Source organism: Gekko japonicus, unplaced genomic scaffold (genome assembly GCF_001447785.1).
Source record: "Gekko japonicus isolate JY-2015 unplaced genomic scaffold, Gekko_japonicus_V1.1 scaffold24, whole genome shotgun sequence".
NCBI lineage: Eukaryota > Metazoa > Chordata > Lepidosauria > Squamata > Gekkonidae > Gekko > Gekko japonicus.
Window position 1 is genome coordinate 487998 of NW_015164665.1, and position 17382 is coordinate 505379.

At 41.8% G+C, this 17382-nt stretch overlaps 1 protein-coding gene across 1 annotated transcript in view; it reads right to left on the minus strand.

Moving 5' to 3' along the window:
- Positions 1–17382, minus strand: part of LRBA (LPS-responsive vesicle trafficking, beach and anchor containing) — a 558585-nt gene that overhangs the window by 364472 nt on the left and 176731 nt on the right. Inside the window, 1 exon segment of the mRNA XM_015409048.1 lies at positions 16759–16867. Coding sequence (XP_015264534.1) covers positions 16759–16867 — 109 coding nt within the window.

Here is a 17382-nt window from a genome sequence, read left to right on the forward strand (position 1 = left end):
TCTTGTCCCCAAAAAGCGAAGGGTGTGAGGTAAAGGGTGGGGGGGGGGGGGGAGACCCTGTGTAACTACCAGAGATTGTTCTTGATGGTACCTTGCATATAAATACCTGTTCACCACAACCATTTTGTTATACATACAGTCACTTTTGAAAGTTTATGGCATTGTCTACACAGAGAAATGAGAGCAGAACATGGCATTATCATAATTCTGCATAATGCATTTTCAGCAAAGTCTTAGGTTGATATTTGACTCTCTGGCATCTGTAATAACCATGAAAACTATATTTAAAAGTAGTATATGTAAACTAAAACACACAGCTTTACATTGCTCTATCAATAGTTGGCCCTGGGGGCTTCAACTCCAGGTAGGATTAGGTATTAATTGAAAACATGCATGAAAGTAGCAGTACCTCTAGCAGCACATTTTCAGAATACTGCTCACTCTTCCCATTGGTAACTCCCAAAAAGAGATTATGCAATTCCTCCAGACTGCTGTGTATACCACTAAGCAACCCATATAGGCTCTGAAGTAAGAAATTAGAACTGGCTGCAAATATTCCCAGATGCCCTTGCCGTCCCAAACTCTTCAATGGAAATTAAAATATTATTAACAACATGCATATTTTGGCATTGTACACAGTGTGATTATTAGGGCTGCCAAGTCCCGCTGAGGGGCGGGGAAAACCCCGCCCCAGAGGCTCGTTCCCCGCAGCCGGCGGATCGGGCTCCAGGGGGAACCCCACCCCGGCGTGCGCGTCACCAGGAAGTGACGTTATGACGCCGGGCACGCTGGGGGCGGGGCCACGACCATCCGAGGGGGAAAACAAAGCAATGCTCCCTCTAAGCTGTGGAGTCTTGTGAGCACAAATTCCAGTTTGTGAGCTACTGGCATTAATGTTGTGAGCGAGCAATTCAGCTACTGCATAAATTAGTTTGCTCTGGAGCCATCTTTCCTTAGCTAAGACAAAAATGTGGGAGCCAGAGGCTACAAAATTGTGAGCTAGGTCACACTAACTCACTGAACACTGAACGGAACCATACCTGTTACCATGTGGCTCTCCTCCCATACTAGCCACTTATTACTCCATTGTCCTATGTATGATGAAGAGAGACAGCAGCTGCTGATACCCCTTCTCGCACGCTTTAAACCCCTGGCTAATTATCTTACATATGCCGAGGAATGCTTGATGAAGTTCTTACTGGCTGATACTTATGATTCTGTCACACGCAATGTTGCTAAATATTGTTACTTGGTAATTAAAAAGCGCAATGTACTGTAACTCAAGCCATTAATGATGGAATTGACCGGTGTGGTATTTTAGGAATTAAGCTTGTAAGGTTCTTATGTTGTAGACTCTGTGTTTAACATTTTGGTTCATTTTGCTGGTCTTATGACTGTTCTTAATAAACTTACTTACTTACAACGACATACTAGCCACTTAGAACAGCAAAATTACTTGAGACAGCCCTGCCTTATAGCTAAGCAGAAGGAAATAAACATGGCTCACCTCCATTTTCCCCTTCCCTCTGCCACCCCACCAGCCACAGCCAGGACACTCAACTGGAGCTTCTTTCTAGAGCTCGCTGTATTTCTTCCCACAATGGGCCTTGTTTCTAGTTCCATAAGAAATATATACATAATAAACATCACAATGACACACTGAACCAAATAGAGAATTACTTGGTTAAAACAACTGTTTTGTTTTACTGCTTTGGGGCTCATGATGTAAATAATTCATTTCTTTTGAGAAACTGTGTTTAATTAACACTAAAATTAAATTTAAATTTAACAAGTATTGTACCTCTACTTCCCATATTTGTATTATGTTAGTGTTACTTGATAACAGCATATGAAGTAATATACCCTGATTATTATATCAAACCTCTGAATGATTTGAATGATACACTGTTCTACTGAATTAATTTTAGCTTCATATAACAGGCATAAGACACCCTTATATCTTGTTTTTTAAAGATGTTCTTCTGAGGATGAGCTGTTTCAACTCAAAGAGAACAATTTCTTTCATCCACTTGAATAGTTACCTGCTATGTATGGATTTATGGTGCCATCATCTTTGCTCATGATTGATTCAGCTTAACCAACCAGCTTCCCCTCCTATTTCTTCCTTGGCAACCATTTTTTCCAAGAAGTATAATGTTACTTTTCCAAGTACTAAGGCAAACTTAGGAATGTATAAAGATCTGTGTGATCAAAAGGTACATGCCTTACTGAAGAAAGAAGTTATGCCTCCTCCTCTACTTCTGATAAAATACAGAAGAAATGCTGTGTTTTCAGTAACTTAGTTTTTGTTTAAGTTTAGAATGATGTGATTAAACCCCTTAAGCCATCACACTGAGATATCACAGAGTCAGGGCAGAATCAGATCAAGAAGTGCCAGCCAACATCTGACCTAGATAGTTCAAAGACGTAAGTAACACAGAGAGAAATAAATAGTGGTCAGCCAAGACAGAAACAGAGTTTTGAAGTAAATAATCACAGATTCCTGTTATACTAGTTCAGTTATTTCTGCATGAAAATAATAGTTACAGGGGAGGGGGGTGGAATATACTATTGCTACAAGAAATAGGAAGCAGTTCACCTATTCAGTGAGGCCGTATCAGTCATGGCATGTCTGCATAAAACCAGAGCATAAGTTGTCACTTTCGTCCCACTCCAATGATTATCAGGCAATGAACTAAAAAAGATGTATATTTCATCTGCACAGGACTGTCTTCAAACCCTTGACTGTTTCATGTAACGAATGAAACCTGCCTGCTATCCCACAAGCACAAAACGACACCAGAGATATCTGACAACATCTCTGTTTGCAGAAGCGGGTAACTAGCTCTAGATGAAGTGCAGACAGCTTATTAAACAATGCACAGCATGAATCCTGAGGCCAACAGAGATGACCTTTAGAACATAACCAATGCCCAGGACAAATATGCCTAATCTATTTTAAAACAAAAAAGTTATTAATGTACTTAAATATAGACATGTTTGATGCTCTGTAATAAAAATAAAGCCAGTGAGGTCCATACAACAAAACACCTGGCATTTTTAAGCCAAATTCTATATACACTAATACTATTTTCTGTTGTTTTCCTTTTTACATCATATGCTGAAATGGAGGAATAATAATTGATATCTTTTAATTGTAGTAACAAATATAATATAATATAATATATGGACTTTAAATTTTAATGCATAAAGGACTCCTCTTGGACACATACCTTAATGTGGTGAGGGAGTTTGTGTGTCAGCGAAGCTGAGGGCAATACTTTAAGGAGTTTAGATTCTAACTGAAAAAAGGAGAAGTGGAAAAACTTGACCCAAAGCAAACTGAATTAAGTACCTAAAGGTTAAGAAAACATAAACATACAGGCCAAATAATACTATCTGTGAATTTTAAAAATAACAGACATTAAAACATATATAAACATGCATATATTTATTTCACAATTGGTTAAAACAGATGTTGGCCCTTACAATAGCCTCAGTTATCCAAGATTGGAAGATTATCCAAGAAAATCTTAACAAGAATATGCCAACAATAAGGAAAACAACATAATGTCCTGCAGACTGGAAATGTTCAATTTATATTCCAAATCTCAATAAAAGAGATGCCAAAGACTGCAGCAACTATCACACCATCATATTAATTTCTCACACACAGCTGCCCCCCTGGATCTATCACACAAGTAAAATGATGCTCAAATCTTACAACAAAGACTGTTACCATACATGGAATGAGAAATGCCAGATGTTCAGGAAGAGGTATTAGAGATCATATTTCAAATTTACATTGGCTACTGCAGCACACGAGAAAATTTCAGAAGAAAATCAGCTTGTGTTTCATAGATTACAACAAAGCTTTTCACTGTGTGGATCATGAAAAGTTATGGTTGGTTTTAAAATATATGGGTGTGCAACAACATCTGATTTTTTTGATGTGCTGTACTTGGGACAAGAAGCTACTGTTAGGATACAACAAGAAGCAGCGACCCGCGATACTCGTGGGGGGTAGGGAGAGCTCCACGCAGAGGAGGAAGCCACCACAGGTAACCCTTCTCCCCTGTCTGGCCTCAATGGTGAGGGCCATGCGGCTCCCAGCCGCCGGACCCGCCAAACCTCCCCCTGCCTGGCCCCAGTGGCAAGGCCTGTGCGGCTCCGAGCCGCTGGGCCTGCCAAACCTCCCCCTGGCAATGGCGGTGAGGCCCATGCCGCTCCCAGCCACTGTTAAATTTTAATGCATAAAGGACTCCTCTTGGACACATACCTTAATGTGGTGAGGGAGTTTGTGTGTCAGCGAAGCTGAGGGCAATACTTTAAGGAGTTTAGATTCTAACTGAAAAAAGGAGAAGTGGAAAAACTTGACCCAAAGCAAACTGAATTAAGTACCTAAAGGTTAAGAAAACATAAACATACAGGCCAAATAATACTATCTGTGAATTTTAAAAATAACAGACATTAAAACATATATAAACATGCATATATTTATTTCACAATTGGTTAAAACAGATGTTGGCCCTTACAATAGCCTCAGTTATCCAAGATTGGAAGATTATCCAAGAAAATCTTAACAAGAATATGCCAACAATAAGGAAAACAACATAATGTCCTGCAGACTGGAAATGTTCAATTTATATTCCAAATCTCAATAAAAGAGATGCCAAAGACTGCAGCAACTATCACACCATCATATTAATTTCTCACACACAGCTGCCCCCCTGGATCTATCACACAAGTAAAATGATGCTCAAATCTTACAACAAAGACTGTTACCATACATGGAATGAGAAATGCCAGATGTTCAGGAAGAGGTATTAGAGATCATATTTCAAATTTACATTGGCTACTGCAGCACACGAGAAAATTTCAGAAGAAAATCAGCTTGTGTTTCATAGATTACAACAAAGCTTTTCACTGTGTGGATCATGAAAAGTTATGGTTGGTTTTAAAATATATGGGTGTGCAACAACATCTGATTTTTTTGATGTGCTGTACTTGGGACAAGAAGCTACTGTTAGGATACAACAAGAAGCAGCGACCCGCGATACTCGTGGGGGGTAGGGAGAGCTCCACGCAGAGGAGGAAGCCACCACAGGTAACCCTTCTCCCCTGTCTGGCCTCAATGGTGAGGGCCATGCGGCTCCCAGCCGCCGGACCCGCCAAACCTCCCCCTGCCTGGCCCCAGTGGCAAGGCCTGTGCGGCTCCGAGCCGCTGGGCCTGCCAAACCTCCCCCTGGCAATGGCGGTGAGGCCCATGCAGCTCCGAGCCACTGGGCCCGCCAAATCTCCCCTGCCCCCCATGGCAATGGTGGCGAGGCCTGAGCTTGGCCCACCAAGCCTTTTCCCTTCTCCCTCCCCTAGCAGCGGGAAGGCCTGGCCAGCCCGCCAAGCTTCCCCCCATGGCGACGAGGGTTGAGCGGCTCACAGCCACCTGTCCACCAAGCCTTTGACCTCCCCCCAAGCGGTGGCAGTGAAACAGCTCTCAGAGCATTCCCTGCACATGTGCAGGGAACGCTCTTTTACTTTTGGGGGGATTTAAGTATCCCCCGTATATTTTTTCAACTTTTCAGATTTTTCTGCACATATGGGGATTGCCCCAAATGTGCAGGAAAATCTCTTTGCCCCCTAGGTGCCCCCAGTGTGCGGATTTAGATATCCGCACTCAGGGGCGCCTTGGCTATTAAATATATAGACAAGAAGGGAGACCCACGATACTCGCGGGTGGGAGGAGTATTCCCCACAGCTCCCAGCCTCCAGAAGCAGGACCTCTGCAGGAGAAGGAAGTGGCAGCAGGTGAGCCCAGCAGGTGGACTCATGAGGCCCACCAAGCCTCCCCCCCGTGACAGCGGTGGCGAGGAGCCCTGAAGCCTGCCAAGCCTTCTCCCACCCCCTCTTCGGTGGCAAAGAGGAGCCCTGACGCCTGCCCAGCCTTCTCCCACCCCCTCCCTGGCGGCAAGGAGCCCTGAAGCCTGCCAAGCCTTCTCCTGCCCCCCTCCCTGGGGGTGGTGGCAAGGAGCCCTGAAGTCCACCAAGCTTTCTCCCGCCCCCTTCCCCAGCGGCGGCAGCGAGAAGCCCTGAAGTCCACCAAGCCTTCTCCCTCCTCCCCCCCGCACTGGTGGCAGTGAGGCCTGAGTGGCTCACAGCCACCGGCCCGCCAAGGCTTCTCCCCCTTGCAGCGGCAGCGAGACAGTTACCAGGGTGTTTTCTGTTCACACGCAGAAAACTTTGGGGGGGGATTTAAATATCTCCCATATTTTTTCAACTTTTTAGATTTTTCTGCACACCTGGAGACTGCTCCAAGTGTGCAGGAAAATCTCTCTGCCCCCCAAGTGCCCCCAATGTGCGGATTTAGATATCCACACGGAGGGGGCAATTTGGCTATTAGATATATAGATAGATATGGAGAAACAAAATGGTTTCCAATTGGCAAAGGTGGCAGGCAAGGATGCTTTTTATCTCCCTATCTCTTCAATCTATATGCAGAAAATATCATAAGGAAAACTGGATTACAGTTAGATGAAGGTGGAGTGAAAATTGGTGAAAGGAACATTAACAGTTTGAGATAGGCAGATGACACCACATTACTGGCAGAAATTAGTGAAGGATTACAGCTGAACATCAAGAAGACAAAAGTAATGACTACTAGGGAATTATACAATTTTATGAATTACGATGAAGAAATTGTTAAAGATTTTCTATACCTGGCTCCATTAACAACCAAAAGGGAGACTGCAAGCAAGAAATCAGAAGGGGATTGACACGGGGAAGGGCAATCATAAAAGAGCTCTAGACAAGATTCTTAAGGATGTAAGGATGTGTTGCTGGCAACCAAGATCAACGGAATTCATGCCATAGTATTCCCTATTACTATGTATGGATGACAAAGTTGAACAGTGAAGAAAACTGACAGGAACTAAATTGATTCATTTGAAAGGTGGTGTTGGAATAGATTTTTACAAATACTGCAGACCTCCAAATAGACAAATCAGTGGGTTCTGGATTAAATCCAGCCTGAACTCTCCCTAGAAGCCAAAATGACTAAACAGAGGCTGTCATACTATGGTCACATTATGAGAAGGTAAGAGTCACTTGAAAAGACAATAACACTAGGAAAAGTTGAAGACAGGGAAAGAAAAAGACCCAACATGATCTGGATTGACTCAATAAAGGAAGCCATGGCCCTCAGTTTACTAAACTGAGCAAGGCTGTTAATGAGGGGATGTTTTGGAAGTCATTAATTTATATGGTCACCATAAGTTGGAAGTGACTTGAAGGCACTGATCACACACATTGAGGACATTAACTTTGTTTTGTAATAATTTATAACTTATTTATTTTATTTTAGTTTTATTTATTTATTGTTACACTTATATCCCGCTCTCCCCGCGAGCGGTCTCAGGGTGGCTTACAAATAAGGGCAACATGTGCCACATAAAACATTAAAAACAGAATAAAATCAACCATAGTTAACAATGATAAAGTGCTCAAAGATGATACCAATTTAATCAAATCAATTGACTCAGATGGTGACCTATAGATGTACCCAAAGCCCGTTTCAACGGCCCCGACCCCATCGCAATACTGTAGCGGGATCTTATACTGGGCCATCCCATCACCCCGTTATTACCACCAGATTATTGGTGGTGGTAGTACCGTGTTTCCCCGAAAATAAGACACTGTCTTATATTTAATTTTTCTCAAGAAGACACACTAGGGCTTATACCACAAATGCATAGAAATCCTGCTAGGGCTTATTTTGGGGGTAGGTCTTATTTTCGGGGAAACAGGGTTGTGGTGGTTGTATAGTGCTTATAATAATTTATTGTAATAATGTATTTACAGAAGGTAAACAACTGCATTTGTTTTGATCAAGTTCAGCAAAATTAGAAGTGGACAAGAAAGGAGACCTGCAATACTTGCGGGGGGGGAGAGCTCCATGCAGAGCAGGAGAAGTCGGCAGCAGTATAAGCCCTCTCCCCCCCACCGTCCACCGGCGGTGCAGCCTGAGCGGCTTCCAGCTGCTGGTCCCCACCAATTTCTTCCCCCCCGGCTCCTTCATCCTCCGCCGATCTCCTTCCCTCCCCCTCTGGCTGCCGACTTCCTCCTCCTCCCCCCGCCTTGGCCCATGGCCTCGTTGATCTCCTCCACCCCCCTCCCCCCGACTCCCTCACCCCACCCTCCCCCCCGCCTCACGTAGCTGGAGCGGCCCAGCCGCCGGGCCCTGCCAAACTCCTCTTCCCCCCCTGTTCCAGCGGCGAGGCCTAAGCAGCCTCTCTGATCTCCTCCACCCCCCATACCCCGGGCTCCGGCGGCAAGGACTCAGCAGCCTCGCCGATCTCCTTCACCCAGGCTCCAGTGGCGAGGCCCAAGCAGCTTCCAGCCACCGGCCCACCAGAGTTCTCAGAGCATTCTCTGTGCATGCGCAGGGAATGCTCTTTTACTTTTTAGGTAATTTAAATATTTTTCCAACTTTTCATATTTTTCTGCACACCTGGAGATTGCCCGAAGTGCGCAGGAAAATGTCCCTGCCCCCCAGGTTTCCCCAATGTGCGGATTTAGATATCCGCACACAGGGGGCACCTTGGGAATTAGATATATAGATAATATTTTTCATTATTTTTAAAATTAATAAATATATCATGGGGTACAGTGTAATGTTATAATGGAAAGTCGAACATTATCAGTTTGGGCAGTTGCTGTTGGGCGGTTCGAAAGCTTCAGCGAGTAGATAAAATGGGTACCACTCCTTAGAGACGGTGGGCACACTAAACCCCCCAGTGGGGGAGGTGTTAGCCGGCGAACGTAATGTCCAGCGCGTAAGATCGAAAGCCTAGAAAGAACTCTTCGGCATCAAGAAAGCCTGTAATGGGCCATCCGGCCAGGCGGTGGCAGTGCTGCGCTGCAACTTGAAGCAGTCCTGGAGAAAAAGCTGACGACATCAAGCCATGCCGAGAGAAAATGCCGTTGGAACATGTCTGACCCTACAGCTAAACAAACTCCTCGTCGACTGCGAACGTGTGTGATTTAAAGATTTATATATTGTCTTCACTTACCCCTTTGAATCATTGTTAGCCCCGTGTGTATATGAGTAACTGTAAATCGCTCAGAGCCAGCAAGCTCTGCAGGATTGAGCAATAAATAAAATTGAAAGATGATTATTATTGTTATTGTTGTTGTTGTTGTTGTTGCGATGATGATGATGATGATGATGATGAATCAAATGACTACATGGCAGCCAAAAAGCAAGTGTTAAGATTTTTGTGAATGCAATAAGATTTAATGATTTTCACAACACAGTAAACTACCTGTTCTCATTCTAAATTTCCCTAGAACAAGAAGCTGGAATACAAGTAAAATTTGGGTCTATGAAAGGCGGGGACTAACTTCCTTTCCCTCTTCCAGTTCAGAGCCATATGCAGCTCTCTACTGACTTCTATTATGTGTTACTACTCTCCAATAACAGAATGTAACTAGGGAGCTAGAATAAATGAGAAAAATATAACACCACTGAAGAAAAACTTGAAAGGAAATAAAGAAAGAATTAGAACTAGAAACAGTTATTCCATCCAGAGTCTTTATCCTATGAGCTTCATAGGTGATGTGAATGCACTTTTGTAACCATCTGCTAATGAAATGCCTTGGAGACTTTCTTGCCTTTGATGGTCAGATGGAAGACAATAAAAATGAACCACACTTTCAGAATGAACATGTTCTGCATATGGAGATATGCAAGTACTCTTCATGGTTTCCAAGACAGGGGGTCTTAACCATAATGCATCACAAGAAAATGTACTGTGGATATTTCCTGGAAGATCTCTGGGAGGAACAACCACTTGCCAACTGGTTTGACCGTTGCTGTTGTCACTGAAGTGTTCCACTCCCAAGGAAGCAAGATATGTCCATTCAACAGAGAAGGAACTCTGCCTCTTGATGAAAGGATGCCCTCTTGTCAATTCATATGAGCAGTCATGTTGGTCAGAATGCATATGTTTGGATTCTGAATCCTGAGATGGAAGTGTAACAAAGCTAGATGAATTGTATAGAGTTCTAATCAATTAATACTGGAGTTGTTCTCCACCCCTTTCCAGAAGCCACAAACAAAACATTCTTAGCTGTGGGTTCCCTAGCCTTGAAGGCTGGTATTCACAGTAATCTGGGTCATTTCCCTGATTTGAAAAGTCTTTCTCCATCTTTAAGGTACAACATAAAATGTTGGGCCATCATCCAACATTTCTTGCTACACCTCAGCGATGGAGAAACAGTTATTCTTAGATATGTTTTGGTCAAGATGTTGTTCTAAACTGCAGAATTGGCCATCATATGTTTCTCCAGTGAGAATTTGCCCAAGGGACATTTAAAACATGGAACTGAACTAGAAACATCAGATCTGTTTCTCTTGTTTTGACCATCTCCTTAGCTGCCTCCATTAGCGTCTCCCTTTTCCTTCTGAGGGAGAGAGAAAAAATTGCTGATTGAATTGATTACTATGTCTAAGTGTTGAATGGACAGCAACATTATTAGGTGACTCTTTACTGTGTTTTAGATAAAGATACAGTTTGTCAGGCATCATCATTTAAGTCCAATACCTTTTCCCCGGGTGTTACCTCAAGAAGGCCATGACCTGGATGGCCCAAGCTAGGCCGATCTCATCAGATTTTGGAAGCTAAACTGAATTAGATCTAGTTACTATTTGGATGGGAGACCACCAAAGATTTCCAGAGCTGTTATGCAGAGGAAGGCAATGGCAAACCACCTCAATCTCTTGCTTTGAAAACCCTACAAGGCTGCCTTAAGTTGGCTGCGAAGGGTCATGTAGGTACTGCTTCATATTCTGAGATTCATTATCTCTTTGAAACATGAAGGTAGGCTTTTCAGATCTACAGATGCCTTGAATTCTTCAAAATGAAGGGCTAATGCTATGAATCAAGGTTTCTACCTTGAACGTCTTGTGCTTCATCCACATGTTCACATATTTGAAGTTAAGGATAGCTCTCCAGTTCCCCTTTCAAAGAACTATGAAAAAAATTGAGTACACACGGAATGACTTTGATATAACAACACTGACTCTACTGCTTCAATGACAGTAGGTGACTTGATGGCATCTGCTGTGCATTTCCTCTTGTCCTATATGAAGACATGGGGAATTAGTGGAATTTGCTGTTAGGAAGACAGGTAAACTCTACAGACAATCCCTGGATGGGCGACAGAAGCAGCAGCAGCGTCTCACAGCAACTCCCTTATGCTTCCTACAAACTCTGCTCTTTTTAGAAGCTGGAATTTGTTTAGACAATCCCTTGTTATCAACTTTTGCACCCAGTGGTCTGCCGTTATCTTTAACCAGACTGCCATCTACCAGTGTCAGTTTTCCAATGAGCTTCATCAGAAAACTGGCCAGAGAAGTTATGCTGCATAGTAAACTTGAAGTTCAGATTAGATCTTCACCGTGTAGGTCTTCTGTATTCATTGTAAAATCTGGAGAGTTTTCTTTGTGGGCAAAAAGACTTAAAGGAACATTTTTTGGATCATCTATCCTCTCTTCTAGATGAAGGCAGCATACAATTCTTCTTTCCTTAAGTCTCTAAAAGAATGTCATTTAAGGTAAACCCAAAAGTTTCCTGATCCAGCAGACAAGATGTGCTCAGATCCACTATTCTTAGCCATAGATTACAGTGAGTCTTCAATATGAGAATAATTTTTATAGAGTCCAGACTGCTGTTTGCCATGGATGCAGTTGCACCCTCCAGTCTGTGAAGATACTCTTGTTATTTTAATTTAGGAGCTTACATGCTCACATGAGAGATATTGAGGCAACTAGAGATTCTGCAGCTGATGGCAGCTATTGAGGCAGCTAGAGATTCTGCAGCCCAAAGCTTCATGGTTCTATACTGTGTCTGTCTGCTTTTGCCATATGTGGATTATTTTAACAATCTCACTTGGTTCTTTGGAACAATTTTTCTGGACAACATGGCTGCCATCGGTGCAACAACAAGATTTGACTCAGGGCAACAGCTCTGCTAGGGAATATGTTTTTGACATGTCGAGTTAAATTCATGAACTAGGGGAGGCCATTTCTTCTTTGAAAATTTCTGAAAAGAGAACTGTTCCTATGGAAAACTTCATATGTTCCCCCCAGTCACTTTGAGTTTCTTCCCCAACAGCCTTTTCTGAGTCCTTGCAGAGCTTGAGGGTCTTTGCTGCCTCATGATAAAGGAAGATACGTTTTTATATAGGAAAAGGCACAAGTTCTGTTGTTCCTTGATGGCCAGCATGAATACATTCCTTTCCTCTTTCTCTGACATATATTAGCAGTTTATCAGCATGTTTTTCTACACTAATCTAGGTACCTAGCATAGAAGAATGGCCTGATATATTAGGAAGCCTTCCTGGGGAAAAGGCTAACCCAACTAGAGTCACCCATAAACCAGGAACCTTTTGTTGGAATATGCAAGGTTTACAGTACAGTCTTATGAAGAAGATCTGAAGATCACCCTACCGGTGGCTTAGTTAGCATAGCTAGATTAGGGAATGCTCACAATTTCAAATTATGTTCTTGCCATCTCCTGATTGACTCTTCTGGAGACTTCCTACTCCTGCAGAGCTTCCTTCTTGCTTGTTGTTCTTCTTTCAGCAGTTAGGTTAGACAGTTAAGGTTCTCTCACTTCTGTGTTCTATAACAGTTCATTCTTCTTTAATAAACCTATTTATTTTTCTTTAAACAGTCAGTACTCCACTTCCTTTGCATACTCAAACTCTGCCAACACCTTTTCCCATTACCCCCACTGAACTGAGCCTAGCACCACTGGGGCTATTTAGCCATGCTGTGTTTTCAGCACCCTAACTTATGCCTCCCTTTTGCCTCTGAGGCAGGCAACTCATGGTTTCTGTCTCCACCCTGATTTACTGCAACACTGCTGCAGTTGGCAACCTGTTTTTGCAGGAATATCCTGCACTGAGATTTTGGTGTCATTACCTTCTCTCTGAAGAAGCTGGCAGCCCCTTTTGAAATGGTGAGCCCAAATTAGCACTTGGCTGCTATGTTCTAAACAAGCTGAAAGTTTCTATCTTCAAAAGCAGCTCTATGTAAAGAGCATTATAGTAGTGTGAGGGACAGAAGTGAAACTTGCATTGACTCCAGCTATTTCCACCTCCCATATTCTGGTGCCCCATTTGAACCCATAATAGTGGATTATGTTGCTTATGACCCATAGATGAACCAAATATAAAATGCTTTTTATAAGGGATCAGATATTAACTTATTTTATTTACATAAGCAATTTCATGATTGTTAGGTGACTTGCTTTCAGGTCACTGTACATTTTATGCCTTTTATCATCTGGTTTATGCTAGAATTAGAAAGGGTGAATGTTTGCATGGATACAAGCTTCAAGGCTGAAAAAAGAAAAACCTAAACTCTCCCTGAAACCTTTCCTATAGCCAGCAACTATAGTACTGATAACATCCTAAGACATTCTTAGAAATACAGAATGCTTGCAAGAATTTGTGAAAAACAAATTCTAACTGAGGAACAAGGTTACAGCACTCTGCCCCAAGAATAGCTTGTTCTATTCCAGTCTGACATGTGAAGTGCTGGAACTGCTCCATGTAAAGCCTCTCCCTCCCTAAGCCAACATGGGAAGATAGAGAAGCAACCCTGAAAAAGTTTGTTTTATTAGATCATGTTTTAGCCTATAAATGTTGTTTACTGTGTAAACTGTAAAACTGATTTTATGTTTTGTCAAATGACTGTAACAATAAATAAAGACTAAACTAATCTAAACTATGAAAAAGGCAAAGATGATTGGAGCTGATGAGGCAGGCGAAAGCCAATAATGAGGTCAACAAGGAACATCTGGTACCGAGAAACACCTAGGCACACCTGCATTTTGAAAGGTAAGGGGGGGGAAGGTTAAGCAGGTGAAGAAAGAGCAGAGAATGACCAGTGATACCATTGTCAGTCCTATAAAGGAGGGGCCAAGACAAGCCAGAGCAGAAATCTATTTTCCATCATCAATGGAGCTCTCCTGCTCAAGCAGCCTGAGCCTGCGCATGCAACTAGGTATAACCGGCTTTGGGTGAGTGAGGCCATGTGTCCCTGCCTTCAAAATCAGAATTACCTTTCCATCAAGGATGGCCTCCTCTCCTCCAAATGAGAATTGCTATGCTAAGACTCAAGAGGCAGCTAAGTTCCAGATCCAAGGTATTCAGTAATTGGGCAAGGCGATCAAAGACTGGACAGACAAGCTCTGCATTCCTTTTTACAGTTCCATACCAATGGTGAATTCTGGCTTTCTTCAGAGTGCTTCTGTCCCATTATATAACAGCCCCACTGAAGGCAGTATACAAAAATACTACCATTTAAGCCAACAGAGTTTCTTCCAGTTTAAAGATATTTTCCCAATTAGGTATCAAAATTGTAGACAAATGAAAAACCATGGAAGATTAAATTCATATGAAGACCAGCTTGTACTATGGAACCCAATGGATGTAATTCCAACAGCATGTTTTTATCATCATCATCATCATGAATGCAACCATATCAACAAGGAAAGTCAAGGACAATATATCTGAACGTCTTAAATACAGAAGGATTAAAGTGTCATACTGGTAAATTTATAATTCAACAAATTTAATTGCAGTGCAGTATCAAAAAGAGTAATGTGATTATGGGATTAAATGCAAATATTTTTCATGTGCACATCAGCAATAATGTAACATCATTGAGATTAATATAATAATAGAAAAATACTGTGCCCTGAAATACTGTCCACAGCTAAAGGAGCGGTATTGTGTGAACGGGCGATGAGAATTGGTTGGAAAGTAAAGACTGTAAACTGGAAAACTTCAGGAACACATTCTAGTAAAGGAAAACTATGCTAATTACAATCCTGAAAGTGACTATAGGTGGGAGGAAGTCTAGAAATGTCCTAATAGAGATGTTCCTATTATGAAACAGAGGCACAGTTGATTAGCACTGAGTAAGTAATAAAATATGCATACTATTCTTACAGCAGAACCATAGTTAACAATATAGATAAAGTCAGAATACTGTAGTACTTAACTGAAAGAATTTGTTTTTATTTACATTTATTCATTATAACATTTATACCCTGCCTCTCCCATAGCTCAAGGCATCTTACAAATTCAAATATAGCAAATGTTATACTGGATTAACTTTGGAATTCTCCCCCCAGGGAGATTTGTCTGTCTCCTTCAGTTGCCATCATCAGTCAGTTGGTGAAGTTTTCATTTTATTTTGTTGGCCTTCCCACAGTATCCTTCCTTCCTGTCCAATATTTTAACTGCTTTTTAATGTTTTTGTATGTATTTTAGCTCCAGTTTTAATAGTATGTTTTCATTGGTTGTAACGGTTCTTAAATGTAATTTTATTATGTATGTTTTAATTTATTAACAGCCTTGGTAGCTCTTATGAGAGCAGAAAGGCTGGGTATAAATTTTGTAACATAAATAACTACTAACATTACAATCTGAGGGAAGTTATATTTGTCTTGTGGGATTTAATGTTCATTTAGGGGGTGTGGCTATGGGTGAATTTCATGTAAAATATTTTAAACAAAAGATTTAAACATTAATATGTATTAACTGTGAAAGCATATGTGCATTCATATACATTGCTAACCACTACCACATTATGTTAAGTATTATACATGTGGCATCCTTCAAAATGTTCCCTGGAATAAGAATCACACAGTGGTCCAGAAAAAAAATTAATTTATACTAAAGAGTAAAGTAAAGGTAAAGGTTCCCTTGCTCTAGGGTTGCAGTGCTCATCTCCGTTTCAAAGCTGAAGAGCCAGCGCTGTCCAAAGACGTTTCCGTGGTCATGTGGCTGGCATGACTAAACACCAAGGCGCACAGAACGCTGTTACCTTCCTACTGAAGTGGTACCTATTTATCTACTTGCAATTTCTTGCTTTCGAACTACTAGGTTGGCAGGATACTAAAGAGTAGGGGTGTGCAAAAAACCAGTTTCCAGTTCATGTCTATTGGACCCCCCAAAATGTCATTATTTCCAAAAAAATCCCAGATCCCAATACTGGTAAGGTATTTGGATTTGGGATTTTTAAAAAAATCCTGAATTTTTTTTCAGGTTCAATACACCTGAGAAGAAAAGTGCCAATTTGAAGAGGGCTCCTCCGGCAGCACAGTTGAAATTGCACCACAGGAGAAGCTGACCCATGATCTGCGTGTAACGGGGAGGTCTCTTGCTACCGCACACAGACCTGAGAGGATCTGCTGGGGTGGCAGAAGCTGAGAGCTGCCAGAGGAGCCATGGAGATCTCAGCTCTCGCCGCCCCAGCTGATCCAGTCTTGCAGTTCCGAGCTGCAAAAGGAGCCCACCAGCCAGGTATAGCTACCCAAATAAAAGGAAGGGGGAAAAAGGTTTTTACTCAGGCTCAGCTATACTGGTAGCCGATCAGAGTCTCTGAATCTGTACTTGGCTTAAATAATACCAGTAAGGTATTTTTCAGGTATTTTTTCAGCTTGGTTTATGCTGAATGCACATCCCAACTGAAGAGCTTCCTTGTCCTATAGATAGTCAATAGGACAGAAGAATGCAAGTCAATTGCCCAGCACTTTGAATACTAAAATACAAGTAAAGTTCCACGTACTTATCACTTTCCACAGGTAATGCAAATATTTATGACACAGACCACCTGTCTGTCTGATTACAACTCCAGTATATAGGAACTAGATACTAGTGCAATTTTGAAGATTTTGGGCTTACCTCAAATTCAGCATGCCTGTGAATATCTTCAGCTCTCTGTCTACTCAAGATAAATTCTGCTTCATTTGCCACTCTCACTAGATGATCCTTCATTGTTTGACTTAGCAATCTGTAAAAAAAAAAACCTTTTCAGAGGGACAACATGGATTCCTCAATCCAAAATTATGCTTCTAGAACAGAATTCAAATACAAGCACAGAATGACATCCCCATTGGTCTCAGGAGGATTTCACACAGTCTTTTACAGGAACAAAGGAGCTCTTTATGAAATGAATAGTCATTACTGTACAAGCAATAGATTCATTTTCCTCAGTATTATCCAGGTAACTCAATGAATATGAAGTAAAAATATTCTACTCTGTTCTAACAGTGCACTCCCTAGAAATCATTACCAATTTTATGTAACAATCACAAAGCTGAACAATCACAATGAATCAAATGTAGCCTAAAACTGATCCAGAGCCACCCTTTTTTCCTTAATAAGGCATGGTTCCAAAAATTCACCTGCAGAGTTACTCCAGTCTAAAGCCACTGAAATTGTAACTTAACAGAGGATTGCACTGTAAGTCTGGTTAATCACTGTTCTGCAAATTGGTACAAATTGAATGTGTAAGATATGGAAGAC